The 20,685-nt window shown below is 35.2% G+C and overlaps 1 protein-coding gene across 1 annotated transcript; it reads left to right on the forward strand.

The window, feature by feature from the left end:
- The first annotated feature begins 17,923 nt into the window (after positions 1-17,923).
- On the forward strand, positions 17,924-20,477 carry LOC131077421 (probable inositol oxygenase). Its single transcript, XM_058014916.2, has 10 exons — positions 17,924-18,109; positions 18,185-18,266; positions 18,607-18,811; positions 18,899-18,958; positions 19,082-19,134; positions 19,535-19,657; positions 19,808-19,877; positions 19,964-20,042; positions 20,125-20,206; positions 20,307-20,477. The coding sequence occupies exons 1-10, from the start codon at positions 18,006-18,008 to the stop codon at positions 20,331-20,333; spliced, it is 885 nt and encodes a 294-aa protein (XP_057870899.2). The 5' UTR covers positions 17,924-18,005; the 3' UTR covers positions 20,334-20,477.
- The last annotated feature ends 208 nt before the right edge of the window (positions 20,478-20,685 follow it).

Raw genomic sequence — 20,685 nt, forward strand, 5'->3', positions numbered from 1 at the left:
TAATTGTGGATTTAATCTTTCAGATGTGAAACTAATCTAACACATGGACTTGATATGTGTTTATGAGTTCAATCTCAATTAAATATTGAGAACATAATTTTTAATTCAACTTGGCATTCATGACCTTTTCTTGCATAAATACCTATTCTTCTGCTTTCTAGTTTACACGTAGTAGGGATAATTGCTTCCCTTCAAGGAATTTTTAGTCGCTATTTTTTACGATTCTTATACCTAAATATAATTTTTTTTTTCAAAGTTTTCAATTCTCTTTCATTTACAAGATTTTTCTTGATTGTCAGAGAAAATTATCTTAAATTAGATATTTTAATTATTTATAATGAACACAAATTATGTTCATTTATATTAAAATTTGGGACATAATATTTTAATTTCTTTGAGTTTTTATGATACTTTTTATTTTCATTTATTTTCTAATATATAAGAGATAATGACATCATTCATGAAAACAATTGATTGCGAGGGCACCAACAAACCTCAATTGGAGGATAATGTATTCTATAATGATAATCATTATCGTAATGATGCTTGAGCAAAAGGATCATATGCACATTATTGAATAGAACTATTTTTAATTACGGTAAAAAGGGATTTTGAAGGGACCCAACACCCTTTACAAAAGGTCAATCACCAAGATAAAACATGCAAAGCATAACAATTAAGCAAAATGCTGCCAAAAGAGAGAAAACAGAGAAAAAGGCAGCCCAACACCAGCAAGAAACCTGCAAAAAACCAGATAGAAGCCTAAGACAACTAGGCCAAAGCATTAAGGGTCTCAACGACCTCTGCCTCTAGCTGATTCATGTTTAATTTTGAGCCACTTTTTTGAATTCTTGAATCTCCTACAAGTTATTTTCAACTTTCCTCTTCAAATTGGCCCGCGTTCTCTTGCTTGGACCCTTTGACTCATCAAATCCTTTTTCCTTTTCCAACTCCAACTCCATAACTAAGTTTCTTTGATATCCCTTCTCCATAGTCATAACCATGGTATTCATGCTATCAACGTTGGTCTTGATAACACTATGACAATGGGACATAATGGAGTGGAGAGATTCTTTAATAATTTTAATCTTCTTCTCCATGACCACAATCTTACTCTCATAGTCCCTTTTCAAGTTGTCCAAGGCTTCAACTGTTTTAGTGAGACAATCAATAACTAAAAGATTTTCCTCTTTCATCCAAAGCTCTTTACCCTTGGAACCCTGTCTAAAATGAGAGCCCTCACCACTAGTTTCCAGTCTTTCCACTTTGCTACTAATGGCCTTCTGTTTTATATTGAGATTCTTGATCTCATGGAAAGACCGCTTCATTTTTGGAAAGAATCCACTGTACTATTTCTAGCAATATCTAGGATATCAGTGGGGAACTCTTGGTCTATACTCAACAGGGGAGTGTCTAGGTCGAGCTAGTTCGGGAATGAGGGTCTATTCTCCCTATTCGTATCTAAGGGTAAGAGTTGAGCAAATGTAGAGGAGACTAGGGAGCTCAATAATCATGCATAGGAGAATGTTCCTCTAAGTCAAGAGCCTTGCCCCTAGGCAGATGATGACCTTTCATCTTATTAGGGGAAATCTTGGCACCAGAGGCAGGGGAGGGGTCCAAATCTAAGTCAATATTATTCGCTTTCCACACATGAGGGGAAATAGTCTTTGGTTTTTTCACAAGGGGAACATGGTACTCATCCTCTATGTCCGTGTTCTAGTCAGCACCATTAAAACTGTAGGTTTTTGACTCCACATCCTTTGAAATATAAATGAGGGGGGAGTTAGGTTTGACATAAATGGCCTGGGCAAGTGCAAGGTAATGAGTCACAAATTCGTGAAAGTCCATGCGTTGGAAAACGTGCTCTTATAAATGGGGGCCCGTTTTCAAAAAATAGGGGCCCGTTTGTGCTTTGGGCTCCTGAGCTGAAAGGTAACGGGGGTTCGAAGCAAAAAAAAATGGGCCCCCATTTTGTTATAAAACGGGGGCCCGTTTCTAAAAATGGGCCCCCGTTTTGTTTAAAAGCGGGCCCTCGTTTCTAAATGACATTTTTCCTTTTTTTTCCACAAGCCGCCCTTGTTTGAAAACGGGGGCCCGTTTTGTGGAAGTTGATTCCACAACCCACCACTTGGCTCGGGATTAGGCCCGGGATAGCCTTGGGATGGCCACACCTGAGACATGGACCTACAAATTCAAATCTCCATGAATGAAAGCACAAATATGAACTTCAGAAATAGTTTACGCGCCTCTAATCAAAGAATTTTTATACGAAATAAAAACCCATTTCAGATTATACTGTCTAGATTCTAAATATGTAAATTTATTTAAAAATTGATTATTTTAACTATTTTTCATTTAATTTATACTAAATCGGGTCCATAAATTTGAAATATTAACTAATTTTGTTAATTTTATAACTTTTTTATTTTAAAGAATTTTGGAAAAAAAATTATATGTCATCAATCTACACAAAATTCTTTTGTATTTAAAAAATAAAAAATAAAAAAAATGTTAAGTTTACATCAAATTATGTGGGTCGTACATGTCAAATTTTTAAAAAGATAATTACAGCCATTAAAAAGTTAATTAAAAAAAAAATATTAGAAAAAAAAATACAGAAAAATATGCTCATCAATCTTCAGTGTGTTACAAACCATTTCCCAAAACGGTTTAAGAAAATAATTTTAATTGTGTCAAAAAGTGTGGGTCGTACACATGCATGGTATGGTCCTGAAACAGGCATTTTTAAAACATAGTTTTCAGAACTCCATTTAAAAAGTTATTTTTTATTATGTGGGTATTAAAATAAATTATATATTTGGAAATTAAACTCAGAGGGCTATCTTTTATATTATTTACTTTTTCCAAGATTCAATCTCTAAGTGTTTCAAAATTTAAGCTCAAATGAGACAAAATCTAAAAATCAGGGAAAACACTTCCACTTTTTGGCCAAAAAGTGGACTCATCTTCTTGCACCGACGCACCTTAAAATGTTCATAAATAAGAATCAAAAGACCCCCATGAAGAATAGGGTTAGCATGAGGATTCTCTCTATGCTTAGAAATGCTAGCATTGATGGACAACAAAAGATAGAAAGGAAACGATACCCTAACCTGGTGTCTAAGTGATTAAGAAGAATAAAATGATGTTTGAAAACCCACGAGTACCGATCGTCCATGGTAATGTATTCCATTAACACCTTAAAAACCTCCCTCCAAATCATTTTAATGGTATCCACATTGTAGAAACTTTTATTTTTCTTCACCAGCAATTTCCTTTCTTTGTCATTTTTAGGGAATTTCTTCACCGTCGGGTCCAAGTATTTTTTGTCTCTATAAAATTTGAGACCCTTTGTAGGGAGCCCATTAATCTTTGCAATAAGGTTCTTCTCCACCACCACAACCCTTCCAAACAAGGTACGTTTTCCATCTTTCCATCCTCTGAAAAAAATCCTAGACACTTTAGGATCCCATCCATGCAACTTTTTTATATAGGATGTAAGCTCCCCCTTTTCTAGGATTCTCTAGATAGTTTTGTTATCCCTTAGGCATTCACAATCCATAGGCATATCAGGATGCCTATCACCACCCATTTTAGCATTTGCAAAGTTCTCAGGTTTAGAATGGTTAAGCAGAATTTGCAAGCAGAATAAAATCCAGAAGAGCTCACTAAAGACCCAAAAAGTGTGCAAGCAATAATGAAGCAATCCACCTCCAGCATCTCCACAATATCTCCCATGAATAATAATAATTATTTTTCCCATCATTGAAAATATGAATTTGATGGAGAGCCACCACGTATCTCATGTGATATATCGTATCAAATGAGATCTCTAACACCATCCTCCAGGCTGTCCTCTAAGTTCTATGTCATCCTCCCATTTGCTGTCACACCTTTGTTGGCAAAAAATTCTGCCATCGTGTTAGCTTCCTTGTAAGCATGGGATATAAAAGATTTATCAAAGGAGAGGATTATCTCTTTCGATAAATCAATCCAATTGTTGATGGTCCATGAGGCCTTATTGTTCCCCTTAAGATATTGGATGATATTGTTCGAATCCCCTTCGATCGAAACATTTTTACCATTAATTTGATGGGTAAGCAATAAGGTTTTATAGGACCCAATGGCTTCAACAAATTGGCTGGTCTGGTTTCCCAAGAAGAATGCCATCACTACTAAGAATCTGCCATTCTCATCCCTTATCACTCCCCCCCACCTAGCCTGCCCCTGATTTCCCTTGGCCTCCATGTATTGAATAGAACTATTATCAACAAAGTTGTGCCCTATTTAAGCTCTTAACTATCGATTGGCACATGGGATGACCTCTTAGAGTATGAGATTTGATGGTAGAGGTCAAATTTTAGAGAAGGTTGGTTCATATACTGAATTACGTAAGAATTACATCTAAACTGATGATTCTTGATGAAAAAGGGGGAGAAAACTCTAAAATGGTATAAATGTTTAAAAGGATGAACCTACAAAGTATAATGGTGATGCACCAGATGTTATATAACATGTACTACTATCTTCTATCACATAATTGCTTCAATGATCAAAAATTTTATCACACAACTCATATGTTTCCAGATACTAATGCCCACGTGTTTTGGAAGAAGGATTGATTTCATAATTTAAGTAGGAAAAATATTATCTTCTCACAACTAAAACTAATTTTGACTCATCTCACAACTTGCAACCTACACCAATACATTTACTTTCTCTTTTAAAGATACTAAATGAGACAAACGTTTTAGGATTAACAACAAAATCGTATAAAAATTAATCAATCATCAAGTTGTACAAAATAAGATAGCTATGGAGAAAGAAAAACTAAACTTTATTATTTCTAAAAAATGTGTTGATACAATAGCACGTATTCTAAAGTATTTAAATTTCTCTAAAAACTTAAATTACAATGATTTTTTAGTCACCAAGTGACTAATATCTTGAGTTTCAAGACTTTGTTAATGCTAAAGAGCTTTAGAGAGCTAAAATTTTATATAAAAATGCAAGAATAACTAAAAAGTAAAGGTAGATGTTTCTTTTTATCTTTAGAAACACTCCTTACAACTTGTAACAAGGATGAAATGACTAAAAGACAAGTGTCATATTTTTATGACCTTGTCAAACTTCTTTTGGTGCTAGAAAACTTTAACCTTGATTCGAATGCTAGAAAAGGTTCCTTGGTAGTGTTGGACATGATTAAGGCTAGCCCTTTCTTCTTCTTCCTTTCTTATTAGTTGCTATATTGGCTCCTAAATACTTGGATAGCCTTCAAATTAGATCAAAATCCTCTAGAACTACCCCTATATTTACCACACCTTTTCAGATATAAGTGCAGGTTTTGGAATTCGGACGACGCCGCAAGTTGCAGATCCGGAAGAAGCAGACTGAGACAGAACTTCACACCAAGTTTCAGAGCAAAAGACCAGGACAGGGGCGTGGGGCGCCCTGGTCCTGCCAAGACAGGGGCGCTGGGCGCCCTGGTCCTTCTGTCAGACAGCAATTTTCAGCATTTTTGACAGCTTTTCAGGTTGCAAAACAGTAGTTTCCAGAGCAGTTTCAAGGGCAGAATCAGGACAGCGGCGCCCACGCCCCCGTCCCAAACATTTTCATTCATATTTTAACACCGGGTACGCATTTACATTCTTGTCTTGTCCTTGTGTTTACAGCTTTCCATTGTTTAAGTTCAATTCTGCAATCTTGTTATTAGTTCATACTTGCACTTTGGGGTTAGGGATTGAACTTGCATCATTCTATCTATCATTTGCAACAAAGGAATAGAAATCCTAATAGGTAGCCCGTGGCTCTCTCTTCCACAAAAAGAAGTGGCCAATTGTGTGATACCTCTAAGCTCTTTCGTATTCCACAAATGTGTGATTGAAAGTGAGATTAGGGCATGTTTGCTTAGTGTCACTTTTTCCCCCACACATTTTGGTGAACCCGACGTGAACTCCAATCTTCTCTAATTCTGATTTATGTTTTCAAATTTGAGTGTTTATGCTTTTTCAAATTCAAATTTGCATTTACAAGTTTTAATTTCTTGCAAGATTAAAAAATTTAGAGGAAATTTTTTGCTAAAACCCTAAAGTTGAACTTGTGGATAGCTTAATTGGGATCAATAATTTCAAATCTGATTTAGGAACTCATTTGAATCATAAGTTTCATTTTCTAATCTACATTCTAAGTGCTTGCATTGAACATTTCCTTCTATTTTGCATGTGTTATCATTTGAAAGAGGAAAATTGTTGTCATGATGCATTCATTTCATAGATGTGATAATGGGTTAGCTTCCCTTGTTTCAATTTTTCCTTCTCCTAAAGAACCTCCCCCCATCTATAACAACATTTTAGTGCCTAAAAGAGTTGCTACTGTTCCCTTTGAGACTCTCCCATGCTCTAAGGATGAAGACTTTAAGAGTGATCTTGGCAATTCTCCTAAAATGTGCCCTTCCTATTTAGCTATCCTAGAGGAAGAGAATGATATCATAAACACATTTCTTAATGTTGCTTCACCTTCCCTACATGATGCCTCTCTAAGTGAAAAGATATTGATGGACATTGACTTATTTTCTCCTAAAGTTGGTCCTTCCAATGGGGGCATGTTAGTGCAACAAGAGGTTATGAACACTTCTTTCAAAGATCTCCTTCCTAAGCATGAATCTTTGGAGAAATATGTTCATGTTCCTCCTAAAAAAAACTCCCTTCATGAGGATCCTTTTGTGCAAGAAGATGATATTGTCCCTACATTCCCTAGTGATGGCATTTCCTTTTCCAACAAAATTCCCACTAGAGATGATGAATTAATGATAAATGCTTACCCTTCTCCTAAAGTTTGTCTTACCCATAAGCATCCCTTAGAGAAAGAAGATGAAATAATAAGCAATTTCCTTAATTCTCTCTCCCCTAAAGATCATATTGAACATATTTTGAGGAAAGAGGATGAGGAATTAATAAACAATGTTATCTCCTCTCCCGAAATTGACAATACTTCAAACATTCCTTTCAACCACTTCACTATTTGGGATGAACCATTAGAAGAAGGTGTAGATTATTCTCTACCCCTAGCCAAAGGGGATGAAATCAAGATTGAAAACTTCCTTGATAGTGTCTCACCTTCCTTGAATCTCAATTATTCTCCCTCTAAAAATAAAGCATCTCCCTCTCCTCAACTTGGTTCTACTCATACGGATACCCTAGTTCAAAGCCAGATGGTTAACATCTCTTTCAAAGATCTCCCTCTCAAAAGTGAGACTTTAGAGAGTAATGTTGATCCTTCTCCTAGAGAGTTTATTCCCCATGTAGATCCTTTGATTATAGAGGATGATATGACTTTTCCTAGTATTACTCTTCCTACTAGAACATCAATGCCTACCCCTTGTCTCTCTCCTAAAATGGATTTAATCCGTGATAAGATTTTAGTGCAAGAGAAGACTATCAATAATTCTTCTAACACTTTTGTTCATTCCTCTAAACCATCCTCAATCAATTTGATACATGTGAATGAAACACCTAACAAACCTCTCTTCACTGTCCAAGGTGCTTGTCCTTCTCAAAATTCTCAACCTTTAAATAAGCCTATCTTAATGGTTCAAGGTGGTTATGCTAATGATTCTTTTTGCACTCCTAAGAAACCTATTATTACTGTGCAAGGAGGTTATTCTACTAAGAGCCCTTATGAGTATGCTAAGCAACTGACTAGAGAGAGTTATCATGCGGTTGCCCATACTTATAATACTAGAAATAATAGGCAGCCTAATCTTCCTCCTGTTACTCCAGTTTCTCTTCCTAATCCTCAACCTATTCTTCCTCAAGCTCCTCGTATTTCACAAGTTCTTGGTAAGGAATATGATCTCATAGAACAACTTAAAGCTACCCCTGCTAAGATATCCCTTTGGGATTTGATCCAAACTTCTTCCGCTCATCATGGAATGTTACAAGATGCCTTGAAAGATTTGAATGTTCCTCCACCTAATACATCTAGTAATATAGTATCTTTGGTTAACTCTGTGATGAATCCTAAAGCTCAAATTGTGTTTACTCAAGATGAGTTGCCTACTAGTGAAATTCAACATCAATATGATCCCTTGATGATTGTGGTTATCATAAATGACACTGCTATAAGACGAACACTGGTAGATAATGGTTCTGGCCTTAATGTGTGTAGCATTAATCTATTGCATAAGATGAATGTGGATACATCCCTTATTGAGCCTGACTCTCATCCCATTCGAGGCTTTGATAATGTGGCTAATTCTTCATTAGGTATTATCACCTTACCCATCACAGTGGGACCTGTTACTTTGCCTACTCCTATCCATGTTATGTCGGGAAATCTAACATACAACTTGTTATTAGGGAGACCTTGGATTCATAGTATGCAAGCTGTCCCCTCTACATTGCATAGACAAGTTAAATTTATTTATAATAATAAGACATATACCTTGATAGGTGATACTAATTTTCAATCTTGTTTGCAAACATCTACTTCCAAAGGGAGTTCTTCTAAGCCTTCCTCTTCTAGTGATGACTCGTTAAAAAAGATACCTATGGATGAATCATCACCCTCTGATAATCAAAATTCTTTGGATGAGTCTGAGGTTCCTGAAGAAGATTCTTCTCAACTTGAATCTACACATGAAAAGGCTTTTGATCTTGAGAAGGCTCTCGCAGAAGACGATTGGGGATCTCTTGATTTTAATCCCACCTTTGTAGGTGAGTATAGGGTTCCTCCTAGAGAGCTTAAAGTTAAAAAGAAGGAAGAAACTAGAGATCAATCAGTCTTACCTGAACCTATGAGCAATAATTTTGTGGCCGCTTCTCAAACTTCTTCTCCTCACACCTCTAATTCTGAAGAATTTGATTCTTTGTCTTATGAAAAATCACCTTCTCTTTCTGAAATGGCTAATCGTTATGGTCGTGGTTTTCACATTTTGGCTAAGAGTGGCTATAGTGGAAATGGTTGTGGCACAAATGAACAAGGAATTAAAGTTCCTTTAGAACATAACATGCATGAATATTCATTTGGACTTGGATATAACCTTTCTAAGCCCACCAAAGCATCTAAAAGACCATCTCTCAATGTGAATGCTATATTTAGTAGTGATGATGATCTCACTTCAACTAAATCATCTTCTACTTCTATCAACTCTCATTCCCCTCATAAGGAAATCTTGGCGATGAACAAATCTCTTTATGAATCCCCTCAAGTCTCTAAATCCACTTATGAATCTTTATCTCCTATTCATCATAAAGTCCTTTCTTCCAGGGATAAGGCTCTAATAAATTACACTCATCCCTCTTCTAAGATTTCTTGTGGCTTTTCTTCTTCAATTTTTATCATTTTATACATGTTTTTGATCTCACTTATAGTTGAGCATTTAGCATGTCATATTCAAATACCTTATTCAATCTATCATGTCTTTAAATAACATTAATGGCTATTATGTTGCTCATCATTATGTGACATTGGTAGCTCATTTACTGGGGGCTCATTGTCATTCATGATGGTACAATTTCAAGTGCAATCATATTTTTGAAGCAACATAATAGCCTAATTTTTCTATGTTATCTCTTGTTCCTATGGGGACAAGAGTGATTTCATACATCTCTTCTTTTTATGGTTAAAATTTCCCTTTGGGGTAATAATGTGGAAATTTTGATCATCTTTGCTTTAGAATTCTCTTTTCCTAGATATGGGAGAAGATGTGTATTCTCTTTCTTACCTTACCCACTTCTTGTGAGGAGCATTTTGCATACACTAATGTCTTGCTTGTATGAACTCATGTGAGTATGTAGTACATTTTGCTTATGTCTAAATCTCTCCCTAGAAGATTGTGTAAGTCCTTCTCATTGTCCTTATCCTTGGGAGGCAATGATCTTTCCTTATTTTTATCTAAGGATCCACTTTTTTCTATTTTGTGGATGGTGTGAACTTTATTACTTGATGTTATTCCTTGTATGCATTTGTTGTTGATTGTTCAAGGATTCTCTCTTACAAGAGGTGTAAGTCCTTGACTACAACCTCGTTTGCACTTAGTAAAATACATCCATAATGAATTCACTCTCCCAATTGGGTTAAAAAAAGCGTCATCCTTCATTAAGAGTCACTTTCACCTCACAAAAGAAGGAAGTATTGCATTCTTATTCTCTGCTTTGTCTTATTCTAGAAGGTGTTATATTTTGTCTAAAACAATTCCTCTCGGGGATAGTTGTCTTTTGTACAAAGATCTCTTCTCCTCTAAGGATCTCCTTTACACATACTACAAGATATCCCTTTTCAACTATCTTATCCTTGCTTAAAGAGTGCAAAACTCTCTTGCTTGGATCTATGACATTGTTGCATTTTTGGGGTATCTTCTTTTGTGATGAAGGTAGGTATCCTTGTTCTACTTTGCTCATGATATAAAAATTACACTTTTTGAGCAATGGGTCATTCTCGGAACCAGAGCACAGACTCTTAGAGCGAGATGTCTCCATTTTTTTTTCTTTTATTTAAGGTGATTATTCTCGGAACCAGAGCACAGACTCTTAGAGCGAGATGTCACGCTTTTGTACTATACATATACAGGTTGTAGCATACTCGGGCATAGACTCCTATGAGGTGCTTCTAACCTCCCTTACACACACATGCACGAGGTTGAGTGGAACTAGCGGCATAAGGCTAGACTTTCTCACTCTCCTCCCTTACATGGATCACCTAGACAGACTCTAGGGGCTAGTTTTCCATGTCCTTTGTCCCATGGATCACCTAGACAAGATCTAGGGGCGAGAAGTCCATGTTTTCTCTCTCACTATTCTTCTCATGGATCACCAATGTGTGTATTCATGCTTTTTTCCCTTTCTTTTCTTCTCTTTGCATTTTGCTTCCATTTACATCCTTCATCTTGTGTTAGAGAACTCTCAAATCCTCACACTCTTTGTTGTGTTGGAATTGAGATTTAGTCCTCTTTCTTGCCAAATGATTCTCCATTAGTTTTTGATCTCATATCAAATCTTCTTGTGAGCATTTGTCATCAATATTCTTTAACAATTCGAAGTGGTAAACATGATACCCTGTTTCAACTCACTAAAATTAGCAAGCCGAAACAGGGGGGGGCATATAGCTACCCTCGAATTTTCATCACCTTCCTTAGTAAGAATTAGGTGATTTTGTGATCTAACGTGTGTTTTGTAGGGTGCGGTTCCTAACTGTGTACTGCAGATACTGCTGGGGGCTTCGTTCGACAGACTTATGGATATATCCTTTTTCAAATAATGTTTACTTTTCTGTACTTTAGCTTGCATATGCACGTAGTGTTCATATGACCACTAAAGTGGGGGCTAAATGTAGCGTCGTAAATTGTACACACTTGCTAGGGTGGTACAATTTCACACCTAGTTTAGCACCCGCCTTGGCGCATTTTGCATTTTGCATTGCATTTCCCCTTTAGCACTTAATTAATTAAATTAATTAGGTCTAAGGTTCTATTTTATCATCTCCCATATCATAAAGTTGGGCCCTTTTCATTAAAGTGTGCCCCTTTCACTTTATTCTTCCAATACATCATTTAATCAAAAACCCTAATTAGGTCCTATTTTAAACTTGGGGGCTTGATTTCGGGGGTCAAAACATCTTGAAATCAGCTGTAACTTCGGGATTCTCTCTAAAATCATCATATCCGATGACCCTGAAAATTTGGTGAAAAGTTGTCGGGACCATGGCGCCCGGCGTGCACATGGTCCCGGACATTTTTCCCGAAATTTTAGGAGCGCAATCCAATCATAAAATAAAGCTTAACCCCAAGAAATTGGCAGGAGATTCAATCACTAAGTCGGCCTAGAGTTGAAATTAAGACCTAGGGTTTCATATATAAGAGCTCTCTTTCTTCATTTGAAAGGATCAGGAATTTTAGTTTCAAGGGCCTTCTATGCAGCGAAAGAGCAGATCTTTGAAGACTTCAACAACATTCAACATCCATCCATCAAGCATCTATCAATTTCATTCATCCATTTAGGGCTTTGAAGACATTGAAGAGCAATAGGGGATCACAGACTAAAGATTGGCTTGTACCCCTCCCTTGGGGTTGGGTATGATTTCATGTTGTTTTCATGTCTTTACATAAGCTTCATTATATCATTTGTATTCATGCTTTAGATCACTTTGCATCTTGATTTGGAGAATTTACATTATCATTTACAAGCAATTAGGGTTTACTTTCTAGGTTGCTCTAGCTTGCTTACTTTCATTTTAGGATCTTGCACACACACAAGGTCTGCACACACATTACTTTTACAATACAACTTGGCTATTCGTGGAGGTGGAAATCACCAAAGCGGGGGTTTGACTAAGGCAAAACCCTATATAGCCGCCCACCACACCTTTTCAGATATAAGTGCAGGTTTCGGAATTCGGACGACGCCGCAAGTTGCAGATCCGGAAGAAGTAGACTGAGACAGAACTTCACACCAAGTTTCAGAGCAAAAGACTAGGACAGGGGAGTGGGGCGCCCTGGTCCTGCCAGGACAGGGGCGCTGGGCGGCCTGGTCCCTGGGACAGGGGCGCTGGGCGCCCTGGTCCTTCTGTCAGACAGCAATTTTCAGCATTTTTGACAGCTTTTCAGGTTGCAAAATAGTAGTTTCCAGAGCAGTTTCAAGGGCAGAATCAGAACAGCGGCGCCCGCGCCCCCGTCCTGAACATTTTCATTCATATTTTAACACCGGGTACGCCTTTACATTCTTGTCTTGTCCTTGTGTTTACAGCTTTCCATTGTTTAAGTTCAATTCTGCAATCTTGTTATTAGTTCATACTTGCACTTTGGGGTTAGGGATTGAACTTGCATCATTCTATCTATCATTTGCAACAAAGGAATAGAAATCCTAATAGGTAGCCCGTGGCTCTCTCTTCCATAAAAAGAAGTAGCCAATTGTGTGATACCTCTAGGCTCTTTCGTATTCCACAAATGTGTGATTGAAAGTGAGATTAGGGCATGTTTTCTTAGTGTCACTTTTTCCCCCACACACATCCAAAACTTTTGGGTCAAGTTCACCTAGCATCATTGAACCACATTTATTAGCTCAGATTTTAGCCACATGTTTCTCTTTGCTTCCCATTTATAGAACTGTAGTTGATTCCTACATATCTAATCTAAAACTCTTTGTGCATGTTTATCATTATCAATTTTACATCATCAACCCTAGTTCTTGTATTCAATTCCTATCATTCCAAAATCACATTCAAATAAGATTAGGTAAGTGAATTCTAATCTATACTCAATCCCTTTCCGAATAGGTTTTGAGGCTAAGCCTATTGAATTTTATTTACCTAAATGTATTGTTGTGAAATGGGTTTGGTTTCCTAGTTTGCATGCCTAGACTTGCGAATCTCATTTTCCCCCAATTACATTTTTGGTGAACCCAACACTTCTAACATTTTTACATAATTTTGATTGGGTGTTTTAAGATTTGATTTTTCGCAATGGAATTTACAAAATCTGATTGGTTTTCTATTTCACATGTGATTACATTTCTTATTAGCTATATCTATCAAAATCAAAAGTTGGATAATGGCTTCTTTCACTTCATGTAACTCGCATTCATTCATACCACTTTAATGTATTGTATTATGATAGTTTCAAAGATTTTTCCTATATTGAAATCATTCCTTGAAGCTTTCAAACATGTTCATGTTGTTATATGATGATGTTTTTAAATTAACTTATAGAATGTTTGTATTTCATTAAAGCCTTAGTAGATGTTTCAAGTAATACCTTTGAAAAATCCTCCTAGAGATGATATTAAAATGAATCATACTTGTAACATTGAAGATATGTTATTTTTGTTAAAGATCTCCTCTTGGAGGTATATATCTCTGGCAAATATCTCTTCCTCTTTTCATCATGCATCCATCAAAAGGATCTTAACATTGAAGAGAAATGATGAGTCCTCTTCTTGTAAAGGTACTTTTGTGCAAGAGAGACAAGGTAAACATGTTAATATTAGCACATATACAATCTAGATCCTCCTTATTCTCTAAGAGTTTATCTTATCTAAATCATTAGCATATTTTGAGACAAGATGATGTTACACATTTTATTCATGGTGTATCTCCTAACACAACATTAGGTAAAGATGAGGCTTTAGATGATGAGAATACTTCTTCCCAATCTAACAAAGTGGACAGGAATAATGATAGAAATAATAATCTCCCTACAAAGATCATTCATCGTTCATTTATTCATCTTGTTGGACATTCTGCAAGTCCTTCTCCTTCACAATTACAGAAACATTATGAGGTTGGCTATGACATGATTTCTAAACAATGCTATAGTGGACAAGGTCTTGGAAAGATGGAACAAGGAATCAAAGTCCTTGCAGAACTTCTTTCACAATGCACCAGAGAAGGTTAGGATTTCCTCTCCCTTCCTTATCAACCCTTATACCAAAGCCTAATTTTACTTTGGAGGGACGTCATTATATTTTTTACGTACTATTATCACTTGCCTCTGCTAAACCATTTTAGGAACTATGACTTTCTTTGTTTTCCCTTCTACCCACTCCATTCTATGGAGAGTTATATTAAGGATGCCCTTGACCCCAAGAATGAAGGTAAACCTCCAATTCCCCTCCACCAGGTCTTAATTTACAGGCTTTACGATTATCTTTCCACTCTCTGGCCCCCCACACAAAATATCATGCTTGTTTAGCTCCCTTTTCTCACCTCCCACTCTTTGACAACGTTTGCTACTGGTTTTACCCCGCTCAGGTTCTTTCAGCTCTCCAATGAGTTATTTTCTTCCCCTACGATGCCTTCCTCCTCTATTACCATTACTAAGTTGAGCACTCCCACTTGCCGTCCCCCTTCCTCTGGGTTGGACAAGAAGCCCTCTGGCTCTAAAGGAAAAGGTAAAACTGGGAAACGCAAAAGAATTATCATTGATAATTCTAGTTCTGGAGAGTCGGAAGAGGAATACCTTGTTGATGACACAGTTGGAAGATGGAGGTCTCATAAGGTAGATTTTAAGGGCTCCATTGAAAAGAGAGGCGAAACCCACACTAATACTGTTGAAGAAGATCTTGATGAGGGTGACGAGGGGGAAATTGAAAAAAGACCCCATAAGCGAAGTGAATATCATTGTCAGCATTAATAGTGCCGATTTGGAAGACCTCAGCCTCTCTTTGGGACCCCATGCCTCACAAGCTAATGATAATCAGGTGAAAGTGACCCTGGACAATATCATTGAGGAGTTGGAGCAAGGTACTGGTTTTCCCTCTAGCTGCGAAGCCTACAAAAATGATTCGAGTATCTTGGAAGGTGTTGGTAAAGAATGAAAAATCGACAAAAACAAGAAAAAAAGAAAATGGACAAGGATAGGGACTTCAAGGAAGATGAGAACATAGAACCCTCAAACCCTAATTAAGTGGGTGAGTTGCATACCCTTTGCGTAAACCGACCCCTTAGATCTTAGGACTTGTTTTTCTGGTGTTTTTTTATTATCGGGGTATGCCCCTGCCATTTAAATTACTGCTAAACTCTTGTCTGTTAATTTCCTGATGAACTTTCATCTAGTTTAACTTTTTGTTGTTGGTGTGCTTTGAATAGTCCATGACTATGTTAAAGGGTAGGCGCCCATGTTAACGCTTCTTTTTAAATTAAAAAAAAAATTTAAAGTTTTATCATTATTACATTTTTGTAATTTAAAATTAATATTATGGTTTAAATACAATATCAAATATTTATAATATCTTTAGCCAAGTTAAATTAACCTATGGTTAATATCAACTCTAGTTTCACTTTGTGGTAAATACTTTTAATTTTACAAAACCAACAAATCATATAAAATTTTATCATTAGTATATATTTATAATATAAAATTGATATAAGGCATGCCCACTTGTTATTACTTACATTTAGATACAATTATTAGACCGGGTTGGATTTAAGGTTAGAATTAGGATAGGATAATAATTATGGATTAGGATGAAGGTTAGAATAAAGTTAGGGCTAGGACTAGGACTAGAACTAAAATAGAATTAATCTTAGAATAAGGGTTATGTTTACTAGTAGTATCAAAATCAAGGGTTTGGTTAAGATTGAAACTAGGGTTCATGTTAGAAATAAAATTATGATTAAGATAATCATTACATAGTTAATATTAGAATTAAGATTATGATTACAACTAAAATAAGAGTTATAATTAGAATTAAAAAAAACAAATACAATTAAAATTAAGATTAAGATTAGAATTTTAACCCTAACTCTGACCTTAACTCTGACCTTAACCCTAATAGTAAACCATAATGAACCCTAATCCTTATTGAATTAGGCCGACTATTTTGATTCCAATCCTAACTATAATTATAAATCTAGAATTGAACCAAATAGAATCCTAAATCTAACACTGTACCAATACAAAATATACAACTATACAACAATATATAATTTGAAATTAATTTATGTCATGTCTTTCAATTCATGCTGCGATTGCTACTAGCTTATATATATTTAATAATATATATAGAATAAGCTGAGAGATATTCTTCTCGAGGCACCTATTGCCATTTAATGTTGATAAATTAATAAAAAAATAGGCGCCTCTAGAAGGATATCTCTCGGCTTATTCTATATATATTATTAAATATATATAAGCTAGTTGTATACCTAACCCTAACCCTAATTTTAAAACTAACATTATTATTACTTATTTTATAATAATAATGTTATATTTTTTTATTATTGAAAATATACAAAAGAATTGGAAAATAATGTTATACTTATTATAAGTATAAAATGTGATACTTATTAAAGATTATTTTAATTCAAAATGAATAAAGTTTCACTTATCAAATTTATTCAGAAGTGAATAAATTTTATAATTGAATAAACTTTATAAGTGAAAGTTTATTCACTTTTGAATTTTTGAATTATAACTCTAACCAAACCATAACTCTCACACTAACACCATTTCCAATCCAATAAACTTTACAAATTTTTAGTAATAATTATAAATTAATTTTATTATATATATAATTAAAAATATAACTTTATTATTACTTATTTTATACTTATAATGAGAATTTGTTTAATTCTTAATATAATAATGTTGTAGTTATTATAATAATAATGCTATACTTATTTATAAAGTTTATTATTATACTTATTATGAAGTTTATTTTAGTTCAAAAGTGAATATATTTTATAACTGAATTAATTTTATAAATGAAAGTTAATTCACTTTTGATTTATAAATAAAAGTTTATTTGAATAGCTTTATTTCTCCATCTATATCTATATGTAGCTATCTCTTCCTCTTTATCTCTATCCATTACTCTCATTCTTCTAATGGCAGGAACTTGACGCTTTGCGTCCTTGTTCAAGATTTGGATTTGTATTGAAAGACCTTAAACAATAATCATCTAAAGCGCCACATGTTGTTCGAGGTGGAAAACTACCTAACACTGATGTGAGTTCTAACTACCTAACACTGATGTGAGTTGAGTGATTTTGAAATTGCTTGTTTGAATATAACATGTATAATCTACGTAGGCGGCTGGCTTATGAGAGAGTTGGAAGACAATACCTACACATTGTAATACTCTTTACTCACTAATTCCTCTCATTTCTCTGGTTTTTCTTTTTTTATTCCAGAAATATGCGTGGCATCCGTATTCAAAATATGCTCTGCCATGGCAACCTTATCTTATCACTAGATTTGTCCCCTCTTATCCCACGGCTGCCACAGTTAGATTCCTTCATTATCTAATTGATACGTAAACAGTCAAACTGTGATAAGTTGAATAAGTTGGAAGATAATCAAAAAAGAAGTTCAATAAAATAAGGAATGCAATGGCTTTTCAAAAAAAACGTGTGCATAATCGATCTATAAGTTACCCACGTACACCATAATGGAAGCAACCGCCAGCTTTTTTTTCACTCTCATCTTGCAATTTCTTTGCGATTGAGTTGAGCTTGAAAGTTGAACGTAACCATAGGCTTAGTAGGCAATCTTTTTGTTTAGTTCAGACAAGATGGAGATGCCAATACTACCTGTGCATAGCCACCATTGCGATGAAGGAGGACAAGAGCTTGGCTTTGTGGTTCCTGAATCGAATGCATTTGGCAAAGATTTCAGGTGAACTTTTTCTTCTTTTCATGTATTTAATCGTCAGGTTTTGAAGAGATTTATAAAATGATTATTGTATTGTAGGTCTTATTATACAGAAGGTGAACGGAAGTCAGTTGTTGAAGAGACTTACCGTAAAAATCATGCCTATCAGACATTTGAATCGGTAAATACTTTTATATCAATGTTTTGGATCATACTCCATAATATATCATTAGGATGAATCAAAGAAGAGAGAAAATTAAACATCTTACTTCTATGAATCATCAATTTGTTATGCTTTTGAAAGAATTATTCATCATTCTTTAATTCAAATATGATCTGAAACATTGATATTAAAATTCTCACACAATCAAAACCTAACAATCTCATTATATTGATATCAACGACTGCCAAAATTCCATTAATATAAGTTTTTTTTTAAAACTTTGATTGGATATGGGTAATGAAAAGCTTCTACGGAAGGAAAGCAGTGAATGTGTATGAATGATATTATACTGTTACAGGTGCAGAGAATGAGAGAAAAGCATCTGTGCTTCAATAAAGGAGAGATGGGTATCTGGGAATGCGCAGAGTTATTGAATGAAATCGTGGATGAGAGTGACCCCGATCTGGATGTGCCTCAGATCGAGCACCTCCTGCAAACTGCAGAAGCCATTAGAAAAGATTATCCTGACCAAGACTGGTTTCATCTCACTGCCTTTATTCATGGTGGGTAATACTTTTCACTGCATTTTTGGTCTTGTTATTTTCTTCTAATCTTCCCTCTACTTGTGATGATTTGGAAATATAATGCAGACTTGGGCAAGGTTTTGCTTCATCCCAAATTTGGCCAGTCACCTCAATGGGCTGTGGTCGGTATGTTTTCACTCCATTTAACCTTCAAGCTTTACTGTGCATAAACTAGAATAGTTATATTGTTCTGAAATGAACTTTGGGTTACATTGTTAAAACTAATAATATCATATTTGCCTTGAGCAGGCGATACATTTCCAGTCGGATGTCCATTCGATAAATCTATTGTACATCACCAGGTACTAAATTATATCGAAATGCTCATAATTATGAGCATTGCACCAAACTATGGGATGACTTATAAAGCAATTGTGAAGAATTTCTTCATAATCATGATTTATAAATTATTTATGATCACAAAAAAAAACTTGTTTTCATATAAAAATGAAACAGTTAAATTCAAGTATGTGTGATGGTTTAATTGCGGTGGTGTTGGTCATGTTCTTAAGATTCAATTTTTATTTGGGTATTATTGTTGAGTGTATATGTTAGATTGAGGTCCCCATTTATGGCTTCACAAACTCCAGATCAAAAGCATTTACCTCGTTCTTAAAAAACGTAAATCCAGAAAAATCATGAGATCATAAATTTTCTAAGTTGCTCCATAATAAGTTTGATTAAAGTGGACAAAACATGCAGATGTTCCTCAACAATCCGGACAGTTGGGATCCCAAATACAATACTGGCACAGGAATCTATCAAGAGGGATGCGGATTTGAAAAGCTTTTTATGTCATGGGGACATGACGAGTACATGTATCAGGTAATTAATATAATAATGCTGCGGAGCACATTCCAAGCTTTGATTTGTTTAAATGGCTCAGCTGTAATCACACTAATAAAGAGATCTTATGAAAAAAAAATCTGTCAGTGATTACTCTCATTAATAAGTGTTTGTCTCTTGAACTTGAAGGTGATGAAAGAAAACAAATCGACACTACCTCCACAGGCCTATTTCATAATACATTACCATTCATTCTATGGTGAGCTCTCATTCCCCCACTGTGATATGGTATGCATACATAGATTAAACATATTCATTAAATTGTGGTGGCAATGGAAATGGCAGTGATGCATCAAGAAGGTGCCTACATGCACTTCATGAATGATTTGGACCGCCAAATGCTTCCATGGTTGCAGGAGTTCAAGTATGTAAAGTTATACCTGCATTTTATTTTGCAGCTCTAGGGCTAGAGTCTTGCGTTACTAACCAAATAATCGAATGTGCAGCAAATATGATCTTTACAGCAAAAGTACAGTTCGTATTGATGTGGAGAAATTAAAACCGTATTATCAATCTCTCATTCACAAGGTTCACTATTCGCCCAAATCAAATCAAATCAAATTGCATTTTTTTTTAAAGTTTGATGTGATGTAATCTTGTCTAAGCCCTTGTGTATTTTTTTTGGCAGTACTTTCCAGAGAAGTTGAGGTGGTAATCAGCAGAACGTTGATATATAAAAAAGTTGGTGCACCTCCATTTTCAAAATCACTCCAGTGCTTCTCACTAAAAAGTTGTTTAAGCTTCTCCAATAATCATTGCTACCTGTATTTTAATCCTCTCTTTGTAGCCAGCAGACCCATAAGACAACATTTTATGTCATGATTTTAAAATATTATTCATTCAATAAATATTGATTTTCATTTTTCAAAACAAATTTTTTTTTTTTAATATATAGCATATCTTAAGTAATGACTAAATAAAGAACTAAGATAAATGATATATGTTAAATGCTGATTTATAAGTATGATATATGTTTTAGAATTGATGAATGACTTATGCATCACTTT

Source organism: Cryptomeria japonica, chromosome 3, assembly GCF_030272615.1.
Source record: "Cryptomeria japonica chromosome 3, Sugi_1.0, whole genome shotgun sequence".
Lineage (NCBI taxonomy): Eukaryota > Viridiplantae > Streptophyta > Pinopsida > Cupressales > Cupressaceae > Cryptomeria > Cryptomeria japonica.